General features: G+C 42.1%; 1 protein-coding gene across 1 annotated transcript in view; it reads right to left on the reverse strand.

The window, feature by feature from the left end:
- LOC138246809 (alpha-2-macroglobulin-like protein 1) overlaps window positions 1-19,842 on the reverse strand; it is a 201,113-nt gene that overhangs the window by 151,864 nt on the left and 29,407 nt on the right. Inside the window, exons 2-7 of the mRNA XM_069201571.1 lie at window positions 17,774-17,957; window positions 14,037-14,199; window positions 13,190-13,242; window positions 12,640-12,660; window positions 6,261-6,417; window positions 3,335-3,419 (exon numbers count right to left, since the gene is read on the reverse strand). Coding sequence (XP_069057672.1) covers window positions 3,335-3,419; window positions 6,261-6,417; window positions 12,640-12,660; window positions 13,190-13,242; window positions 14,037-14,199; window positions 17,774-17,957 — 663 coding nt within the window. The remainder of the gene's footprint in view (window positions 1-3,334; window positions 3,420-6,260; window positions 6,418-12,639; window positions 12,661-13,189; window positions 13,243-14,036; window positions 14,200-17,773; window positions 17,958-19,842) is intronic.

Consider the following 19,842-nt stretch of genomic DNA (forward strand, 5'->3'; position numbering starts at 1 on the left):
GAGCCCTCTTTTGATAAGTGTCATCTGGCTAGATGACCAATCCCCCTTTCAGGGCTATTTAGGGTCTGTCTCTTGGGTGGGTCCTCAGATTTAGCTTGCAAGATTCTAGCAGGACTCCTCTGCAACCTCTACATCGACTTCTAGCCACTGGAACTGCAACTGGACCCCCCAGGAACCGACAATCTACATCCACGACAAAGAATGTGCTTGTAACATTGTTTCCACAGCTCCTTCCAGCTTCTGAAACATTTCCTCAGCTGTGCATGCTCTGAGGGTGGCAAGTCCTCAATTCGTAAAAGAAGGAAGAAGGAATCTCCCTTGGATCCGCAGGCACCAGCTGTAACAACATCCAGCTGCGTGGATCTCCTCTCATCCTGAGCTGCGTGGATCCTGCATGGATAGTAGCTCCTGGTCCTCTTGGGCTCTTCAGTGACACTTGGGCTTGGTCCCCATCATCCACAGGTCTTCCCCTTCAGGAATCCACAAATGGTTTCTTGCAGTCTTGTCTGGGTGTTGCACTCTCTTCTCTTTCTTCTTTCTGAGTGGTTTGGGGGAACATCTAGTAACTTACTCCTTTCCTACTGGTCGCTAGGGGTACTGTGGTACTTACCTTTGGGGTTTCCTAGTAACCCCAGCTGACCTCTACACAGTCCACTTACCTAGGTTGGGGTCCTACTTTCGCATTCCATTTTTTTAGTATATGGTTTGGTCTTCCCCTACGGTCACTATTGCCTATTTGCTATTGCACTGTTTTCTATTGCTATTTATTTCTAATTCTGATTACTAGTGTACATATCTAGTGTGTTATTCTCCTTCTATTGAAGGGTTGCCTCTCTTGTACATTTTGGTAATTGTGTCACTGAAATATAGTACCTTTATTTTTGTAACACTGAGTGTTTTCATTCATGTGTGTAAGTGGTGTGTGACTACAGTGGTATTGCATGAGCTTTGCATATCTTCTAGATAAGCCTTGGCTGCTCATCCACAGTTACCTCTAGAGAGCCTGGCTTCTAGACACTGCCTACATTACACTAATAGGGGATACCTGGACCTGGTATAAGGTGTAAGTACCTTAAGTACCCACCACACACCTGGCCAGATTCCTACAGTTGTAAAGTGTGAAGGAGTCTCTCTCTTTTGGGTTCTTTCTGAATAAAGAGATTGAAAGGCCCACCCATTTTTCAGGCTGTCTTTTCAGAACAAAGACTGTGGATGACCTGTCTGGAGATGTATACACAAATCACAGCACTGTTTTGAACCAGCCCCAGAACTGAGCTAGGGGAATACACAAACTCTACTTGTTACGGTGATGTAAAAAACAGACTGAAAACCCGGGCCAATATTCCAGGGCTTCTTGCTCGTCTATGTAGGCAACACCCGGTTCATTGATGGAGAATCTTCTGAGATCAGAACTGATGTACTTGACATTCACCTTTCAGACAGGTGAGGAGACCTCACCTGTGACGTCTGCAACTTTTTGCTGGAGGTGGTGAGGGTCTACATTGGAGGAGGAGCCTGCTATGCTGCTGAGAGAGTGATGGTGGAAGTGCCCATGTAGGAGAAGTCTGCCCAGATAATCAAACTGTGTCTGCCTGGTGGGAACCTTCTCAGAGAGAGGAAAGTTGCACCAGAAACTACAGAACCATTAACTTTTGAAGCACTGATGGATAAACATTGGTGGAAGTATCTGTAGTGAGCTTTTGCATCCCTGTCAATGGAAGACCGTGACTTCACTGCGCCCAACTGGATCACTGCTCTACTCCATTGCCTGAAAGTTTGGTAGGATTGTCTGATAGAAGGGATACTGATCATTATCAATTTAAAGAACATTGTGCGTGCAGGAGCCTCCTGTCACCATGGGGGTTCCCTTCCCTTGCTTACCAAAGCACTTGACTTAGTATAACCATGACTAGCAGTTATTTTGTGACCGAAATAATTAAGTGTAGTGCTGCACTTTGTGCTCATATGACTTTTATCCCAATTCACTATGGAAGTCCGGGGGTTCTGAAGCACAAGTTCCTAGAGTCAATTTTAGTGCCCATGAGCTCTCCAGATTCATCAGCTGGCAGACCCCCTGCTTTACTCAGTGGATATTCATGTGGAATCCTCTCACTTACATGTGGATTTGTATAGCCCTATAACCTTAGCAAAAAGATCTGCTATTACGACCACCCAGTAATAATGCCCAAAAAAAAAATTAAAGAGAAGAGGCGGGGCCACACGAACAAAGGAGCTGTAATACTATGGCTGCAGGTAAACAGTGCTCCCCTTGGATTGGTTGTCCTGCATCACAATGTCAACAGTTTGCTTGGGACCAGGCCTGTGTAACGGCTTCCAATTATATTTGCTAAGATGTGGGAAGCTGCCAATCGTGACAGAACACAGTGACAGATTGCTTATGGGCTGTCCTTCAGGGTCAAGGAAAGGGCAGACACTGAATCTTTTATTACACTGTAAGGCCACATTTGTATAGTTCACAGAATGTCAGTGTTTCCCCACACTATTATGCTCCATTGATGTAAAGTACTGGGTGGACCATCATATTATTGGGAGTTTTTTTGTGAGTTGCTGAGTCTCTAACCTCCCACTACCTCCCTGAATAAGCCATGGACAACTCAAACTTCTACCCTGAGAGGCAAGTGCTAAAGTGGACACCTGTTGCTCTGATTTCGTGGCCCTCGAAAGTCCTCCAAAGATGCCAGAGGCATCGGACTCCGTGACCTTGACTTGGTCTAGCAACCCTTGTGAATCCTAGGGCTCCCAAACCGGTTGTGACAAGAATCAAATAACACTACCTCAAAATATTAGAAACATTTGGGTTAATTGTGAAAAAGTATGCTGAGCAAAGGCAAGGACAACAGGTTCATGCAGCATCCACACTGGGGAACTGATGAGGAGAAAGGAAAACAGTAAATTCCATGAATGGTGGGAAAGACAGTAATTTATAATGTCAAAAACGTTTGACCTCCACCCCCACCCCAAGTGATGCATTTCAACAGGATAAAAGCACTGCCAGCCAGTGTTTTCTTACCCTGGTGCTCTCTTTCTGTAATTAAGACTCATGACACGGGGACATGGGGGAGCTGCCAGATTAGCAACTTTTTGATTTAAGAGTGCATTCACAAAAAATATTTAGTTTCAATATGACTACCTCAATTCCTAGTGCAATATTTCCTGAAGAAAAAAGGTGAAATTTGGTACATTCCAACACATGGGGCAAAGAAGTTCAATACACTGGTTAATACACAGATTTACACAGAGAAACATGTTTCCCTTGCACCAAAGATTACACACAGGGCCCGCTGGAAGGAAACAAAACTTTTCTTCATCTCACCTGCCACACAATGTCATCTTCAAATGCTCGTCTAAAATGGTGACTACTTTGGGAAGCTCTATTTGGACCTCAAACCTGGGCAACACTGCAAAGGGTGAGAAAGAGGAGTTTGACTATTCAGCGTGGATTTGTGTACATAAATATTTCGGCACAAAAAACATAAAGCACATGTTTAGCAGCTTTTTCAAAATTATTAATACATGGTGTGACTTCTTGAAAGCATAAATAGACAGGCTTCCATACTGCTAAAACATCCTAAGATTTGGATTCTGTTTTCACTCTGCATGATTTAAATTCTAGAATATTTCTTAAATTTCATGAAACCTCTGGTGGGTTTCCAAATTCATGATACTTTCAAACATATACACTAGTGCGGGACCCTGACCTACCTTTTGACCCATCTGCCTGATGCTGGCTCTTTCTAATACTTGGATAGGCAGAAACATCTCATTCTTATGCTTCCATGTGCACAGTGGCGAGGCACTATGCATCCCGGTGCATGTTCCTCACCTGGCAATGTGTAATGAAGCAAAGCACCAAAATAACTTAGTGATTAATCTAGAGTAGGGCAGTAACAGAAAGCTCTTACATTTCTGTAAGAAGTTATGTATCTGGAGCATACTTTATCAGTGGAATTTCCTCCACTGTAACCTTCATATAGAAGAGGAAATTCTTTCAAAGCATTGTCCTCTTGATTAGGCACTTCTTTCATAGATAGGAGAATCTTCCTTTTCCAACAGACTCTTAAATTGGTTGTTCATGTTTACAAGCAAAAATTCCCAACAAGGCCCTTTCAATAGAACAATATAAAAAAAATATATCAAACAATTAACAAAGAAAGAAAATGACAGCAGGACAAAGCAAACCTTCTCTTTCTGACTAAACGGCAATATCGCAAACCAAAAGTGAAGAATAACGAGATTCTATGACATGTGTAAAGATGCAGAAAAGGAGAACTAAATTAGCAATAATGAAGAATTGGTTTAAATTATGATCAATGTTGGAGGCAAAGGGCTTGATTTAGATTTCAGAGGACGGGTTACTCCATATCAAAGGTGTCAGATACCCAGTCAGCCGAAGTATAAATTTCATTTTATCCTATGGGATTTATATGTCAGCAGATGGGATATCTGTCAGCGTTGTGACAGAGAAACCCCTCTGTAGAAATCTAAATCAGGCCCAAAGTCAAAAGGTCCAATGGTTTGCAGTCTTCGTGCATTTTATCTTGGCCCTTGCATCAAGCCGTGTATATGCCGTGTTTCACTGAATCTGTTTTTAAATGTCTGAAGAAATCCCAGGTGAATCCAACAGATCTGTTCAACTACTGGCCAATATTAAAGCTGGTGTATACAGGGACACTCCAGGCAGCAGCTGTTATGAATGAAATAAACTTAAAAAGGAAAACAGTTCTGGACTGTGACTCAATCTTATTCACTAGTCATTACTCTAGATAGCATTCCATTTTCTTGTTTTTTGTGTGCATATATCATTACAGAAAAGGAAAGAATCACAGGTGGCTCTGCCCCAAAGGACATCTTGGCACAACTTTCTAGGCTACTTCTGCCCTGCAGAGGAACACAAGCAACTGCAGAGATATTACAGTCTTGTTGAGCCTCATCAGGAAGGTGAGCCATCGTGGCACAAAAAGGACACTGGATAGCAAAGAAATGATAAATGAATGATTGACCACACAGTCCTTATGGTCAGAATGCAAAAATCCCCAGATAATTGCCATGGTTCCAATGTAGTCTCCGCATCTGCTGACCACTTGTGATGAACCCTAATCTCAACCTTCCCAACACAGCTTTTGCAAAGGGTCTATGGAACACCCCATTAAAACTGATTAATACTTTTAGTATCATTTGAGTTAACTATCCAGCTAATGATCAGGTGTGGCTGAGACACTTTTTGGCAGAAGAGAACCATATGCTTTCAACCTATGGCGACTGATGGCTAGATTGGTTACGGCAAAGGAGATCATGTTCAGGGGCATCTAGACTCCTGTTCTATGGACCTGTCCAGTATCAGATATGCAAGTGAAGAATCTCTAATAGACTGCAATCCCATGCTGGTACAATGAACCACTGGAAACAGGATTATTTCACTGGACAGCGACTTAGAAATGGGTGATCTCTCACATTTTCAGCATGGTGCATCAGATTATCTACCAGCATGCAGTCTGTTGTATGCTAATAGGTTCAATGAAGAGTTTGACTTTGGGCAACCTGCTTTGCCCTTATTATTACTCAAAGTCCAAATTAAACCAGGTGTGCTTGACCATTCTCTGTACCATTTGCCAAACAGCACAGATTGCTATAGCTTAACTGACAAAAATTACAATCGTTTTACTTTTGTTCAAGCTTTGAAACCTTATCTTGTGTTGGAGTAATTCCTCATCAGCTTTTTTAAGCCCACAGAAAGTCAAAAAGCAACATCATGGTGTTAGGGTTGGACTGGCCTATAGGGCAATCAAGCAATGCCCAATCGGCTGGTCTGACAGGTCAGTGTGTGGGTTTTTTTTTGGCTGTTTACTTGCTGTTTTATGGTCTGCTGGGACAGTAATTAGTGTTAATTTGCCTGATATCGAAACAAACATTGCTTGCAGCAAGCCCATTTCCATGTAGTGTTCCATCCCTTGCAAAACACTTGTACAGCATGCCTTCACAAAGCTTCCCCAATTTGCAAACAATGGCTACTTTTTTAGCTTTGTAATTCACTAATGAGGCCATTCTTATTTTGGGGCCTGGGTCTGTTTTCTGTCCCTGTGTTACCCTGCCTGGCATTTGATGTTGTCTAATAGTACTTTAATGTAACTTTACCAAGAAAATCGCTTTAGTTGTAGGATTCTATACCTCCTATTGAACACATTTTACTGCCCAAATTTCCAAACCAACACTTTCTGTCTGAGTGCTCCATGATACATTACCATATTCCTCCACTGTGAAAGTATGCTGAAAGTCATTTCCCACTTTAATAACGTAGGTCCCCTGAGGAGGCTCGCTTGACAGCGGGAAGGACAGATCAACAATGCCCTGCTTCGGAACCACTTCCAGCCACTGGCCAATACGGTTACTGTTTGGGTCCTAAACAAACATACATATAACGGGTTTAGAATGGGAGAAATCTCATACAGCATGTGATGCTTATAGAGCTGTCCACAAGACAACATATTTATCATGAGAACCATTTCTAATCTAAACACTGAACACTCATATGTATAAAAAAATCTAAATGCATAAGTACGTCTGTAATGAACTGGTCAACCGACAAAGAAGGAACTCAAGGATAACCAGGAAGGAAACAGTTGTCTAATTGAAGAATGCCAGGAAGTCAGGAAACTGACAACTGAAAACATAAAAAATTATTATTGAGGATGCAGAGTGGAAAGAAAGGTCAATAAACATTAAAAATGAAATGAGAAGGAAGGATAACAGCAAATGGGTTTGTGACGAGGATAATAAGAACCACACAGAGAGCTGATAGGAAAAGCTATATTTGTATCTGTAATATTGATAGAAGGAAACAGAAAATGGGATACCAGCATAGATAGGAAGCTGTGCAAAAAGAATAGAAGAAAACAACAAAAAAGAAGAGAAAAATCAAAAATTATGAAAGACAACACTGATCAACAAACAGATGCTGGAAAAAATTGAGTAGAAAATGATAGTTAATAGATGAAGACTGAAACAAGGTGGTTAATACACACATTAACAAGAGGAAATAAAAATACATGGCTGGTAACGTGGAGTACACAATCTGATTACAAACATTCATAGGAGATAAATATTATTCTGGAACTTCAAGAAAAATGCAGGGCAGGTCAAAAGGAAGACGGTGTTATGAAAAATGCTGTGGAGTGTATAGAAGGGGAAGCCATCAGTGAAGAACAGTATAGCAAGAACAAGAGAAGACCTTGAGTGAACTGAATATAACAAGCCTGGGGATGTACAGCAATACAGAAGATTGCACAAAACACAGAATATTAAGACAGGAGTGGCATGAGTAGCCGAGACTCAAACAATAACAAAAATAAAACACCAAGATAAAACCATGAAACAAGAAAAAAATATTTCTCCTTTCCCGGCATTTAATGGTATCCCAAGTAAAGAACACTATAAAATGTTTGATACTTGAAGAGAGCACCTAACGAGATGCTATTCTAAAGTTACACTCTTAAATACGTTTGGCAACAATAAAGTATTGTTTCTGTTTCTTCCGCATAGGTAATGCAATATCAGTTGCACCCAACAATGATGGTTTGGGGAACACATGAAAGTAAAAGTGCGGGGCTTGTGAACAGCGCAATTGAGATAACAGAGGATTTTAAAAAATCAGGGCATTAGGTGTTTCTTACTGGACTTTGTTATTAAAAACACTGATCTGAACTTCAGTGGTCATGGCAGTATTGTAGGCATAGCCTTGAGTTTTGACTTCAAGGAGTGACAGCAAGTTTTGGCCTTGGTTAGAGTGAGCTGTATTCCACAGACTAAAAAAAATATAAAAAAAACACAACTGCTGTTTTGTTTCACTTTCAAAAAGAGAAGTGTTAAGACGTGGGCATCAGGTTCTATACCTTACACTGGCTTCTTTTTAGATAGTTTGCTTAAGATGTCTCCCTCCCCTGTGTCACCTTGCTGACCATTGAACTGTGATGTTCCTTGAGAACCAACTCTATGTCCCGTGCTGTCCAGTGTGTATACTGCCACCCACCAATGATGTCATCTTGATAAGACCCTTTGGCTTCTCCTTTTTTCATTCACAACCCGCAGCTGCTTAGCCAGTTCACAGCTCCTAACTCTGCATCTCCTGACTTGTGCAACTGCCTCACCACGCTGAACCCATGGACAAGCTACAATTGACCTTAGAACCTTAGAGTTCGGTGGAAGAAATACTCCATCACAAATATAGCAGATGTTCTGCCTTGCGTATTACAAGTGTACTATAGCCTATGGCACTTGTAATACCGCAAAGGCATATCCTCCACATTTTGATGGAGTATCCTGTCACACTGTAAATAAGGCTCTTAGACTAAACCAAGATTCTAGCCTTAGATAATAATCCCTAACTCTGTTCCTCTAACTGGGGTTGTCTGTTCTTGGCCCCACTCTGTTCACTGGAGGTTACAGAAGAAACTGTGGATCTGCAAACATCCACTTTGCTCTTAGGAGTTTAAAGACAATTCTCCCCTCTCATGCCACGGATGGAACAAGGGTAATTCATTAGATGTGATTACCTCTTGCCATTGCTACAGTAATTTTACCTTTTTGTGCTTGCAAACTATCTGATCTAGACTATAGGTATCAGGGAAGTAGCTTGGTCAGGAAGATTGGGGGTGTGAGCTTCAGATTTTCCGACTATGAGGCTGGCATATAATGTTCAAATACATTATACGACAAGCTGACGCACAAGAGGAGGCCAAAGGGTAGTGGAAAGGGAGAAGAATGCGATTTGGTAGGAGTACTAAGAGAGAAAAGACAATATTCTGTAAAATAATCAAACATTTTGAGGACTTTCATAGCAGAGAGTGGGAGTGTGTGGGAGTTTCTGTCTGTGTGTATGTATAAAATCCTGCTGTAATGCTACAAACACCTCACTGTACACAACTGAAAGCATCTGTACCACCTACTTATCAAAAAATACATTTATTGGGGGGTGTAACACCCTAAACAACCCCCTGAGGCTACGCCCCTACGGTTGTTTCATAAATGGCAGCCTGCTTGCTCCTAAACTTGCCACTTCAATCTTGTTGGAATTTCATATTCAATCTCTACATTAGTTACCTTCCAGTAATTGCATACACATAATCCCCGGGGTGGGTGCAGAAATGGGACAATTTTAGCTTAGGTCCTATCGAAAGCCTATGTTCCACCTTTCTCAAGATTTGAACACACATGTCCAAGTACAAGCAGATAAAAACAATACATTCATTCATTTTGGTCAGTATTTGAATTTACAGTGACAGGTTTAAAGCAAGTTTCTTCTGGCCCACATACCCTTTTGTAAAATGGGAGTCATCTTCATACAGGAAGAGAAGGGGTTACTAATTTTGTAAAAAGGAGCTGCATACATAGTGAACAGTACAGGAGACAAAGGAGACCCTTCCGTTGTCCCACAGGCAATAGAGGTAAGGTTAAAAGTGAAAGGACCTAACTTGCAATCTCTCGGAAATAAAAGAGGCCAAAAGCCACGGTGGACAATCTAGAAAGGATGATGTTTTGTTCCACATTGTCAAAGGCCAGAGAGAGGTTGCACATGATAACTATGGTAGCATGACCTTCAGCAACATATCCCAAGGTAGAATTCCAGAGGCCTGATTGAAGTGGAAACAGCAGTGGTATGGGTCAAGAAGGTTTTGGTGTTGGCCCTCTGAACGTACTCTACCAGTTTGGTGAGCACTGGTAAGTTAATATTGGGTTGGTAATTGCTTAAGATGTGAACATTCAGATTCACTTTCTTCAAAAAGTGCAATATTAAATGTTCCTTCTTAGATGAGGGAGCTGAGCCTAGGATGATGGAGCACAAGCTTTGATCAACCCCACACTGATTCAGGAAGAGACACACTAGTGGTCTACCAAACTCTATTATTTACATTTCAATGTCATTCTACTCTCAGCAGTTTATCACACTGGGATGAAAAAAGTCTGACTATATAATCGCTTTAATAAAACATAGTTATCTCCCATTTTAAGTACAGAGCACTGTAATAAAGTCTTGAGTATAAAAAACCTACATACCCCAAACAGAAAAGGTCACTGCCAGAAGAATGAAACGTTTGGCATAAGTAAACCATATCCCATTTTCACCATTCTTAAAGGAAACATTTCTCCTTCTGAAACACGGATTCCATGATACGCAATCATGTCTTGGAACCGTTTGACAGAAATAAAAATCAGTATTTATCACAGACTGAAGGCCATTGACAAAGCCTTGTTAAAAATCTTCATTTTGAACAAATTATCCCTCTGGAATTCAGGTCTAGTAGATTCCCCTGCTTGTTGCTGTTGTTGAGGTTTCCTCATGTACCACACCACCATCGCTCTGAAGTAAATCACTTTTCTACCAATGCGGGGAGGTCCACACTATCCTATCACTACATAAACATAGAATACGTAAATAGAGGAAACACTTTTTTCTCATGAAATACAATAGAAAGTAAAAAAGTGGGGTCTAGTGAGAGGTATGACCCATACTTGATTTAAATGCTCTGGCATTTATGTTTTTTTTAAACAAGTTGTTGATAAAATGGGCCCAAAAGGGGGCATGCTACTCTGAAAAACAATGAATTATGACTAAAGGACAGTTCTTCATAGTTGGCTGAATCCATCAGACCCGATTCACAAAGCTTTTAGCAAAAATAATTTATTAAAAATACCCAGAGGTTATGTAAATTGGCAAGAATGCAGATTGTGCAAGAATATCTCCTGCATACATATTTAAATTTGTAGGCACATATTACACATTATGGCCCTCATTACAACCTGAAGCCGCCCGCCAAGGTTGGAGCGCAGGGCGGCCGCCAATGCGGCCGCACTCCCACAGCGGCCATTATGAGATCCCCGCTGGGCCGGCGGGCCGAAACCTGTTTTCTGCCCGCCGGCCCAGCGGGGATCACGGCCGCAACACAGGAGCCAGCTCCAAATGGATCCAGTGGTGTTGCGGCTGTGCAGACAGTGAAAAGCTGCACGGGGCCATGGCAGGGGGCCCCTGCACTGCCCATGCCAGTGACATGGGCAGTGCAGGGGCCCCCAGGGGCCCAGAGACTCCCCTTACCACCAGCCTTTTTATGGCGGTTCAAACCGCCATGAAAAGGCTGGCGGTAGGGGGACTCGTAATCCCCTGGGCAGCGCTGCAAGCAGCATTGCCCTAGCGGATTAATACCGCCGGGACCACTGTGGTGGTGTGTAGTAATTCCCTGTGAACCACCGCCAGCCTGTTGGCGGTACTTCCTCCAGAACAGCCCTGGCGGTCTTTAACCGCCAGGGTTGTAATGACCCCCTATATATCTTTGCAAATCAGCTCCATGGTATTCAGTAAGGCAACAATATAAGTATTTCTTGTATCAATGTAATGTTTATTGTACAGACATAAATAGCACATGCGTTTTGTGGAATAGACATAGGAATTGAAATAATTGGTCTTATGTTCTCTAACTTTCACACAAAATACAAAACCTTACATGTCAAACCTTTTCCACATTGCTTTAACTTCAGGGAGCGTGGGTTCTAGGTTAATCTTTATTTTCAACAATTAAAAGGGTTTGTTTGGAAGACGTTTTCTTTTTTCGGTCTTGCTACAGAAATTTAGCTTTGCATCGCAGATCTATTGTGCCCAATACATTACATACACTCAGAATAGGCCTTGGATGGCTTTGTTGTCTTTTTCTGGTCTCTGAACTTGATTTGATAGCTTTCCTCCCCATTTTATTTCTGTCCCATTCAGAAATATGTCAGGCCCAGGGTATTTCGACTGGATGACTTTTTTTCCTTTAAAAGTTTGCCTGGAGGGGTTCTTTTTTCTTTTCTTTCATCACTCCATGAGAGCCCATCTCTTTCCTTGGTCTCTTCCCCTTCCACTCCTTCCGCTTGTACTATGACACCCTTGCCTCCCAGCTCTCACTTTTTGCTCTCTCCTTTCTCCTCAATCCACATTGTTCCCACGTTCACCTTTTGTTTATCTAGCACCCAAGTCACCAAGATCCTTTTTGCCCCGTGCCCAGTTGCTTCTTCCACAGTCTTTCTGGGATTGGAAACGTCAGACCTGTATTTTGCAGACGTGATGATTTTGGGTCCACAGACAACTGGGAGTGGATGTTTGGAATTCCAATCGGGTCAACTTTCACCGCTCATAATAAGGGGCTTACTGTAAAGGGTGGATAGAGATGAATGATATTTGCAATGCCACCAAAAAAGTATTATACATCTAGGTTATTTAATAGTACCTTTTATCCATCTCCAACCTCTGTAGCAACCCAGAAGCACAATGACTTCTCAAAGAAGAGAGCAACATCATGGTCTAAGACCCATACCCTTCGATCCATAATCCAGCTCTGCATCCACTGGCCATACCTTACCATCTACTTGTCAGAAAAAGTCACTGGACTCATTAGTTCAACTAGCAATCACAACTGAATCTCTGTCGTAAATAGTGCTTTATGCCAAAACAGTTAGCTGCAACATAATGACTAAAATGAAAAATGCTCTGGAAATTGTGGGAAAAAACAAGACATACTAAACATATCAAATCCAACAGGAGGTGAACAACAAAAAAGGCATGATGGACAAAGAAGACATCTTAAAAGTGCTTACCTGGATTTGCACCAGAGAGTACTGAAAGAGAAGAGTGGACATTGTTAGAAAGAAGACAGTCAAATATCCATGTTACTTTCCTAATTCAGAAGATATGCTTGTATGAAGAAAAATTGGTGCACAACCTATTGAACACTCAACAGGGTGCTTATCTGAACTATAAGCTGTGATAGATTTGATAGCTGAAAAATGTGAGACCGAATTACATGCTTCCTAAGCCAGTATACTAAGGAAATTTGCTAACCACAGAAGATCAGTGAAATGGATTGCCCTCTAAGGATCAGTGTCCTAGGCTGTATATTTGCTCTACCTATACAACTAGACATTAACAGTAGGCTTTCTAAAGATGTTTGAGTTTGTTCACACTCCACAGAAGTATGAACCAAGGCAATAACATTAGTTGCACTGATCCCTTGGGTTTTCCTTCTAATTCAAAAGTCATCTCATTGGTAATTGGGAAGGTTTTTCTAGGCAGGCACCCATCTCACAAATATAATGGATTTTCTTTGCCCATGAGGAGAACCCCACTGCTCTGCTCATGATTGCTTACCGGCTTGTTCTCTGCACTAAAGTCCTCATTCAGAGTCACAATGCGAAATTTCACTGCAAAGGCAAGAAGTGAGTGTTAGTAAGTTGCTTCTAGGTATGCGAACACCCACACCTTGAGGTCAGTTTAGCTCAAGTGCACCCTCTTCCATAGCACAGAAGTGTGTTTCACCTTACAGCTCTCAAAGTGGTTGGGGAACAGGAACTGGTTTAGCAGAAGTTGGAGTAGCCCCATATCACTGTACTTAAGGCCCAAGTCAGTTAACTTTTTGCCATTAGTAAATTTCTCTTAAACACTGAAAAAAATACTGTGAATTGGACCCCAAGTAACATATCCACTTTCTCTTTTTCACTGTCACATCGTGTTAAGTTGCACTGATAGTCCATAATCATGCAAATGTATCAATCTCAACTTTCCGCTTCTTTCATCACGGTTTCCAACATGTTTTTCTTCACAAGTTACATCACATCTTCCTCATCTTTTCCTTCATTTTCCCTCCAAAGATTCCTTCAATCACTGTCTGGACCTCTATTTCCTCTTTGAACATCATAATCCCTTCAATGTTCATTTCTTTTGCTTGTTTACTCATTCACCATTGCTATCACTTGTTTTTTTACTAATGTTTCACTACTGCTTTCAATTTTTAGTTATTCTTTCTGTTGCACTTTTTCTCTTTCAATATGTTTTGAGTTTGCAATTTTTCTCACTATTGCACCATTTCATTCACTCTTTCCTTCAGTTATAATGCTATAAGGTGTGAGTTTCGAATGGTTAGAGAGCTTGAACTCCTCAAAACTCCTAACCAAGTTTCTGACTTGAGGACAGAAGGGAGAATATATCTGAGGGGTACCTGTCTGTCCCGGCTTGTACACAGCTTTGTCGGTCTGCAAAAATGTCCCACTTTTGACAGTTCTCAAAAGCACCTTCTTCTTGTTTTTCAGTCTGTGGCCCTCACACTCAACAGAAATTCCCACGTGCCCAACCTCCTCAGAGCCACCTGCGGGGAGCGGTACCTGTACGAGAATCACACATGAAAGATTTCACTGTACATCATATCAGGTTATCATTGATAGGGGCTAGAACTCAAATACAAGACACGCAAAATCATTAACAACTTTGTTATGTAGTATATTTCTTTTAGTCCAGCAGAAAATTGCTGCTAAACCAAAATAATACTGGAAACTTTTCTAGAATTATTCATACTATCGCTGTTTTATTAAAAAAAACATTTTTAATTACATGTTTTAAAGAAGTTAATTTATCTGTAGTTTAAGAAGTTTATTATGAACACACTTAAAAACAATTATTCCTTCCTATTAGTAGCTGTATCATTTTGAAATTGTTCTGTAGACTTGTTGAACATTATGCATCTAAAAGTACTAAACTTATACAAAAGTGTAAAGTTACTCAAAAGTACAGTTTGTGGGTCAGGCCATATGTGTTTTCCTCTGTAGGAATTCTACGTGAAGAAAGTTATTTGCGGAAAAACCTGAAAGTGTGGTAGTCACAGTTGATTTGTTCTCAATTTATAAACTTCTGAAGGATGATATGCTAAGTTGCCTCTATCAAGATAAAATTGCACACCCTACACATCAGGACAGATGTTCCCAGCAAGGACTCCTAGGTGCCTGGCCATCTTGCAAACTATGAAAATGACTTATTATCAGCTAGGATCAAAACTTATTCCTAACAGATAGCAACACTTTTTTGCAGTTTTATATGGAATGATTTTTGCCCCGGGGCATTAAAGCAATCTGCAAGAGAACTAGAAAAGTCACTCTTTCTTTGGTGGAGGCACAGACAGATTGGTTGTTTTTTTCCGAATCACGGCAGCTTTAGTCACCTCAACGCTTCTCCTTCCCCAACTTAAGTAAAGATGTTTCCAATGCATCATTTTTTTTATACAAATATCTAATAGTCATATTTTACTAGCAATAAACATTATTTTAATTTGACTATGATTCTTTTTTTTTGCTTGGATAATTGATTTATTTGCTGATGAGTTGGTAATCGATAAAAAAGTAACAGTCTATGAGTCGACTTAATGAATTTTTAAATCAGTGAGTTGTGGGTCTATGAACTGACATGGCATAGTTAAAACCTATTCTGCCCCAAAAATGCCTAAAGCTTTTTCATAGTTGGGACCAGTTTTTGTCATGAGCTGGTGAGGAAGAATATGAACTAAGTTAGAGACACCTTTATCTAGAAATTTAGAGAGAAAGTACAGTGGTCATGACCTCTGCAGACAGTGTTTGAGTGACACCTGTTCATCAGCTAAGACATTGGTCAGTTCAGGGACACCTTAGGGACTTTGGAGGCCCCAAGCCAAACATAATTTTGAGTCCCTATGCTCAGAACAACTCTGAATTTCGTATCCATTTTCAGCTCATCCAAGTGCTCCGCAACTATGGTCTGATCATTGACAATCCTTTTATTTGGCCCCAAAACCTTTAAGGGGGCCTTTTGGGGGGGGGGGGGGCTCACATCCAATGCAAAGCTTTTAAATAGATTTGAAATATTAGAGACTTCGAAGCCCCTTTTCAGTTTGTCCACATTGACATGTTTGTGTTCTGTCACTGTCTGGGGCTACCCTGAAAGCTTAATGTTGGGGCCCCTTAAAAGGTGGGGCCCTGGGCCAGAGTCCACTTCGTGTATGCGATGTCCAAAACATCTCTGGTCAGTTCCCAATGCCTCTGGTGCATAATCACAATCTTGCGTGCAAAATATTGTGCAACAGTAATATCACTGTAATTGCAATGCAATGACATAGGGAGTCATAATACCTCTTGCAGGTACATTTTATGCACCTGTATAGGAAGGAAAGTTGTAATGTAAGCATTAGGACAAGGGTTAGGGCTAGGTATGCACTATACTGAAAGTATATACTAACAAAATCACATACTACAGGATAATGTAACACGATGTAAATGTAGACAATAGAATGGCAAAATGAGAAGTAAATTCTGAAAATAACTCAATTATGTCTGAGGCTTTGGATGAACTATAAATGTTAAAAAATAATATGGTACCTGATATAGTGTCCTACAACCAGGGTTATGGAGATTAATTGAGACAGGGGACAAGGCCAGGCAACTAATGAGGAATGAAGTGGCAAATGATGGATGCTGCCACAGAGTGAACCTGTGAGTCTGTGCCAACTCAGGACACAATCCACACAAGAGGCCTGATATGCGTAGTAAAGTTACAAGTGCAGAGTCTCCACATTTGTGATAAAATCTCCGCATGGCACTCTGCAGAGAGTGCGCCGTGAGGAGATTCCGCCACGAGTACAGAGATTCCTCCACGAGTACGGAGATTCTGCCACGAGTACGGAGAGTCCACCACGAGTACGGAGATTCTGCCACGAGTACGGAGAGTCTGCCACGAGTACGGAGATTCTGCCACAAATACGGAGATTCCACCACGAGTACGGAGATTCCACCAAGAGTATGGAGATTCCACCACAAGTACATAGATTCTGCACTTATATCGTTACCACATGTGAGTCTCTTTTTGAATTGGGCCCAAGAAGTCAGATGCTGCTCATGAACTGTGAAGACCTCATGAGTTAGACCCACATGCAGATTCAGAGAGAGAAAATGCTACCGATTTCTTTGTGGAATAAGTGAGTGTGAGTAAAGGAGTATCTACTGCTCAGTGCGTACTTTAAAAAACATGGACAATGTACCATTTATGGACAAACAGAAGGCAACGATCAGAGGAAGTCCTTTCTCTGTAGGGCCTAGAAAAAGTAAAGGCTGACAGAGCCATTTGCTTTGCAATATAAAAGTTTGCCAGTAGTGAGCTTTTTTGGTGGCTAAAAGACTCTTGCAAAGGAATGAAAGCACCTTTGGATATATAAGCTCAGCTCAGAGGGATGCGTGACTACTGGCTACCAGCGAAGCATATTCGGCACTGATACAGTCGTTCATTCTCATTGTCTTGTGCATTGTATATGTAATGTTGTGAGACAGGTTAGTACACGTATAGTTTAACATATTATTGCCCAAATATGTCATCTTCTAAGAGATTCTGGAACTTGTGGCATAGTGTGAGGATCTCCTGGATCCCACTGGATCAGATTGGTGCTCCATTAGCTTCTGCAAGCTCTGTGACCACTTAGGGTTTGTAAGGCCTTTAAAAAACTAACACTCAAGCACATGACGGCCAGCATCGTTCTGGAAATGTGGTCATAGCCCTGAGCAGGTAATGTTTAAACTTACGCGAGGTGAAGTAGAACAGAAAAATAACACAATCAAAAAAGTAATTTGAAGATGGAAAAAAGGTGTGAGATGCTTAATTTGGAGATAAAGAAATAAAGGTACTTAAATGCATTACCAGAGCATTCTATGAGGATGCATTTAGGTGGCTACAATGAAGGATCTACTGCTTGCGGATAAGATGAGATTTCACTTTCATTTACATTCAGTCATTAAACTTTACCGTGGACCGTACATTTCTAGTCAGCTAGCGTTGGATTCTGTACTATCTCTGTGTTGGCCTTTAACCACTCAGACCTGGCCACTGCCAACCATCAATTTTCAGTGCCTCTAGTCCCCTCCCACTCACAAATCCAGAATACTGTACCTGAAAAGAGACACATTTGAAGTATGTGGTGGGTTGAACTTTTTCTTCCAGTAGGGTTAGGTTGACCTGTTGCAGGTGAAGAGTGACTGTTAGGTGTGCAGTCTCATTGAGGTTGGTGAGATGGACGCAGGCCCGTTCTGTGTGTGGGAAGTGGATCTCTGCTGGGATCAGTACTGCATAGTAACTATAAGGGAAGAATTTAGAGGTAAAGGGTTACATCAGGTCCTGTTCTCACTATTACCATCACCCTCACATCTGCTCTTTAAGGGGCCTCCCTCCCTCTACCTTCCCCTGTTCTTCACAAACACCCAAACATCATGACTCAACTCACTCATAGACATGGCATTGGTTTAGTTCTTCAAAGGTTTAATCTGAGATGCTCAGACAAGTATGCCAGAGGTAACCTCAAAATTGGGTGCCATAGATCTTCGAAGCTCAAGTTTTAGAAAGCAGGTTAATTTTTGGGGAAGACACAAGTCTACAGGCTCAGGCTTTGGAAAGAAGACGTATCCCACAGGTTCTATATACGGTCTGATCAAAGTTCAAACAGCATATCTATCCCTTGCTTTAAACCTTACAGACTCGACCACAGTAGCTATCCATCACACCATATACATTTGTCGAATTTTGGTTCTACTCCATAGAGGATCCAGGCTCTACCACAGATGGAGCCTCTGATGTCAGAGGAAAAGTTCCCCCGTATTGATCTCCCTCCCATTACCTCACAGGCTGGTTCGGATGGCACTGTGGAAGCCGTGCGCAGTAGGGAGCAGGTGAGGAGACCCAGGACCCACATTCTGGTGAAGCAGTGAGGAAGAGGAGGGGTGACGGGGAGACCCGCAGGGTCAGGGGTCTTAAGAAGGGGGTGGCGGACAGCTGAAGCCCCAGGGGAACGGGGTTGACGGCGAGCTCCCCCAGCTGAACTCGTCACCTCCAAAGAGGGAATAAAATGAGGGATGCTTCCACATCTGCCTCCAGCGTTTAAAAGGTCTGCATCCGACGGGGAGGGGCAAAGGGCATGGGGAGAGAGAAGGCGGGGTCAAACACTAACTGAAAATGGGCAAGGGCGCTGTAGGGCTGTGTTTGCTGATGTTGCAAAATTTCCCTCATCCCACGATCGTATGACTAGAAGACGAGGCGCTGTCCCTCGCCAAAAGGTTTGCGCAATATTTACAGGGCGTAGTGTTTGTGATGCAAGGCAGCAAAGGTCTGATTAAGGCTGCCACCATTCCTCGGGAAAAAATACCGGCCATTTGTTTATGTTTTGCTTTCCTGGAACAGCCAGGTAGAAAAAAGTCATGTAAAATTGTCAGGGTGCTCTTGGCGCAAGGCAATCAGCCCCCTGATTACTTTGATAATCATTATGAAACGATTTAGACTGCTTCGAAATGTTTTACTGAGTTTTTATGTCACTGTTGTTTTTAGGTTTGCATTTCAAAGGGGAAGAACTGTCAAATTTCATCTTTTTGCTTTGCGTTTTAATCAGCCTTGACTTTTACAGTATAAGGTCAGGTCGATAAAAACTGACCAGGTGGGAACTTTTATTTTGTATCTGCAGTTCTCCAAATGAACGCTTGGTGGCAGTGACACAACGCCGTTCTACTCCTTCTTCCCGGTCCTCAGAGTGGGTCTTCTAAATGAAGCGCTGCCAAGAAGGGGGACTTTTTGGGGGTGGCTGTGGGGGCCCGTCACGGCGTCCAGGAATTTAGCGTCCCGCCCCCTCAGTACTCCAGAGAACAATCACCAACATGTGGGAGGGCCGGATGATTGGCCGTCCTTGTCTCCGAACTTGGCAACTCCTGCCCAGTCTGGGTTTCTGCCCCAGATGCCCCTCTGCCAAAGGCTACCCCCGACGGGAGCGGGATTTGCCCAACGGCGAAGGAACTGACTGTCCTTTGTCCGTGCTCAGTTGCTTGGGCTCCTTGCCAGCACCCAGTTCTAAGAAAGAGTGAGCTATCAGAGAGTGCAGCATGGGGCGGGCGCAGATTTAGATTTAAAGCGGCAGTGGGTAGGATGGGGTGTTTTTACCTGAGCTCCGCCTGCCCATCAGTTCTGCAGAGGGACTTTTC

Source organism: Pleurodeles waltl, chromosome 7, assembly GCF_031143425.1.
Source record: "Pleurodeles waltl isolate 20211129_DDA chromosome 7, aPleWal1.hap1.20221129, whole genome shotgun sequence".
NCBI lineage: Eukaryota > Metazoa > Chordata > Amphibia > Caudata > Salamandridae > Pleurodeles > Pleurodeles waltl.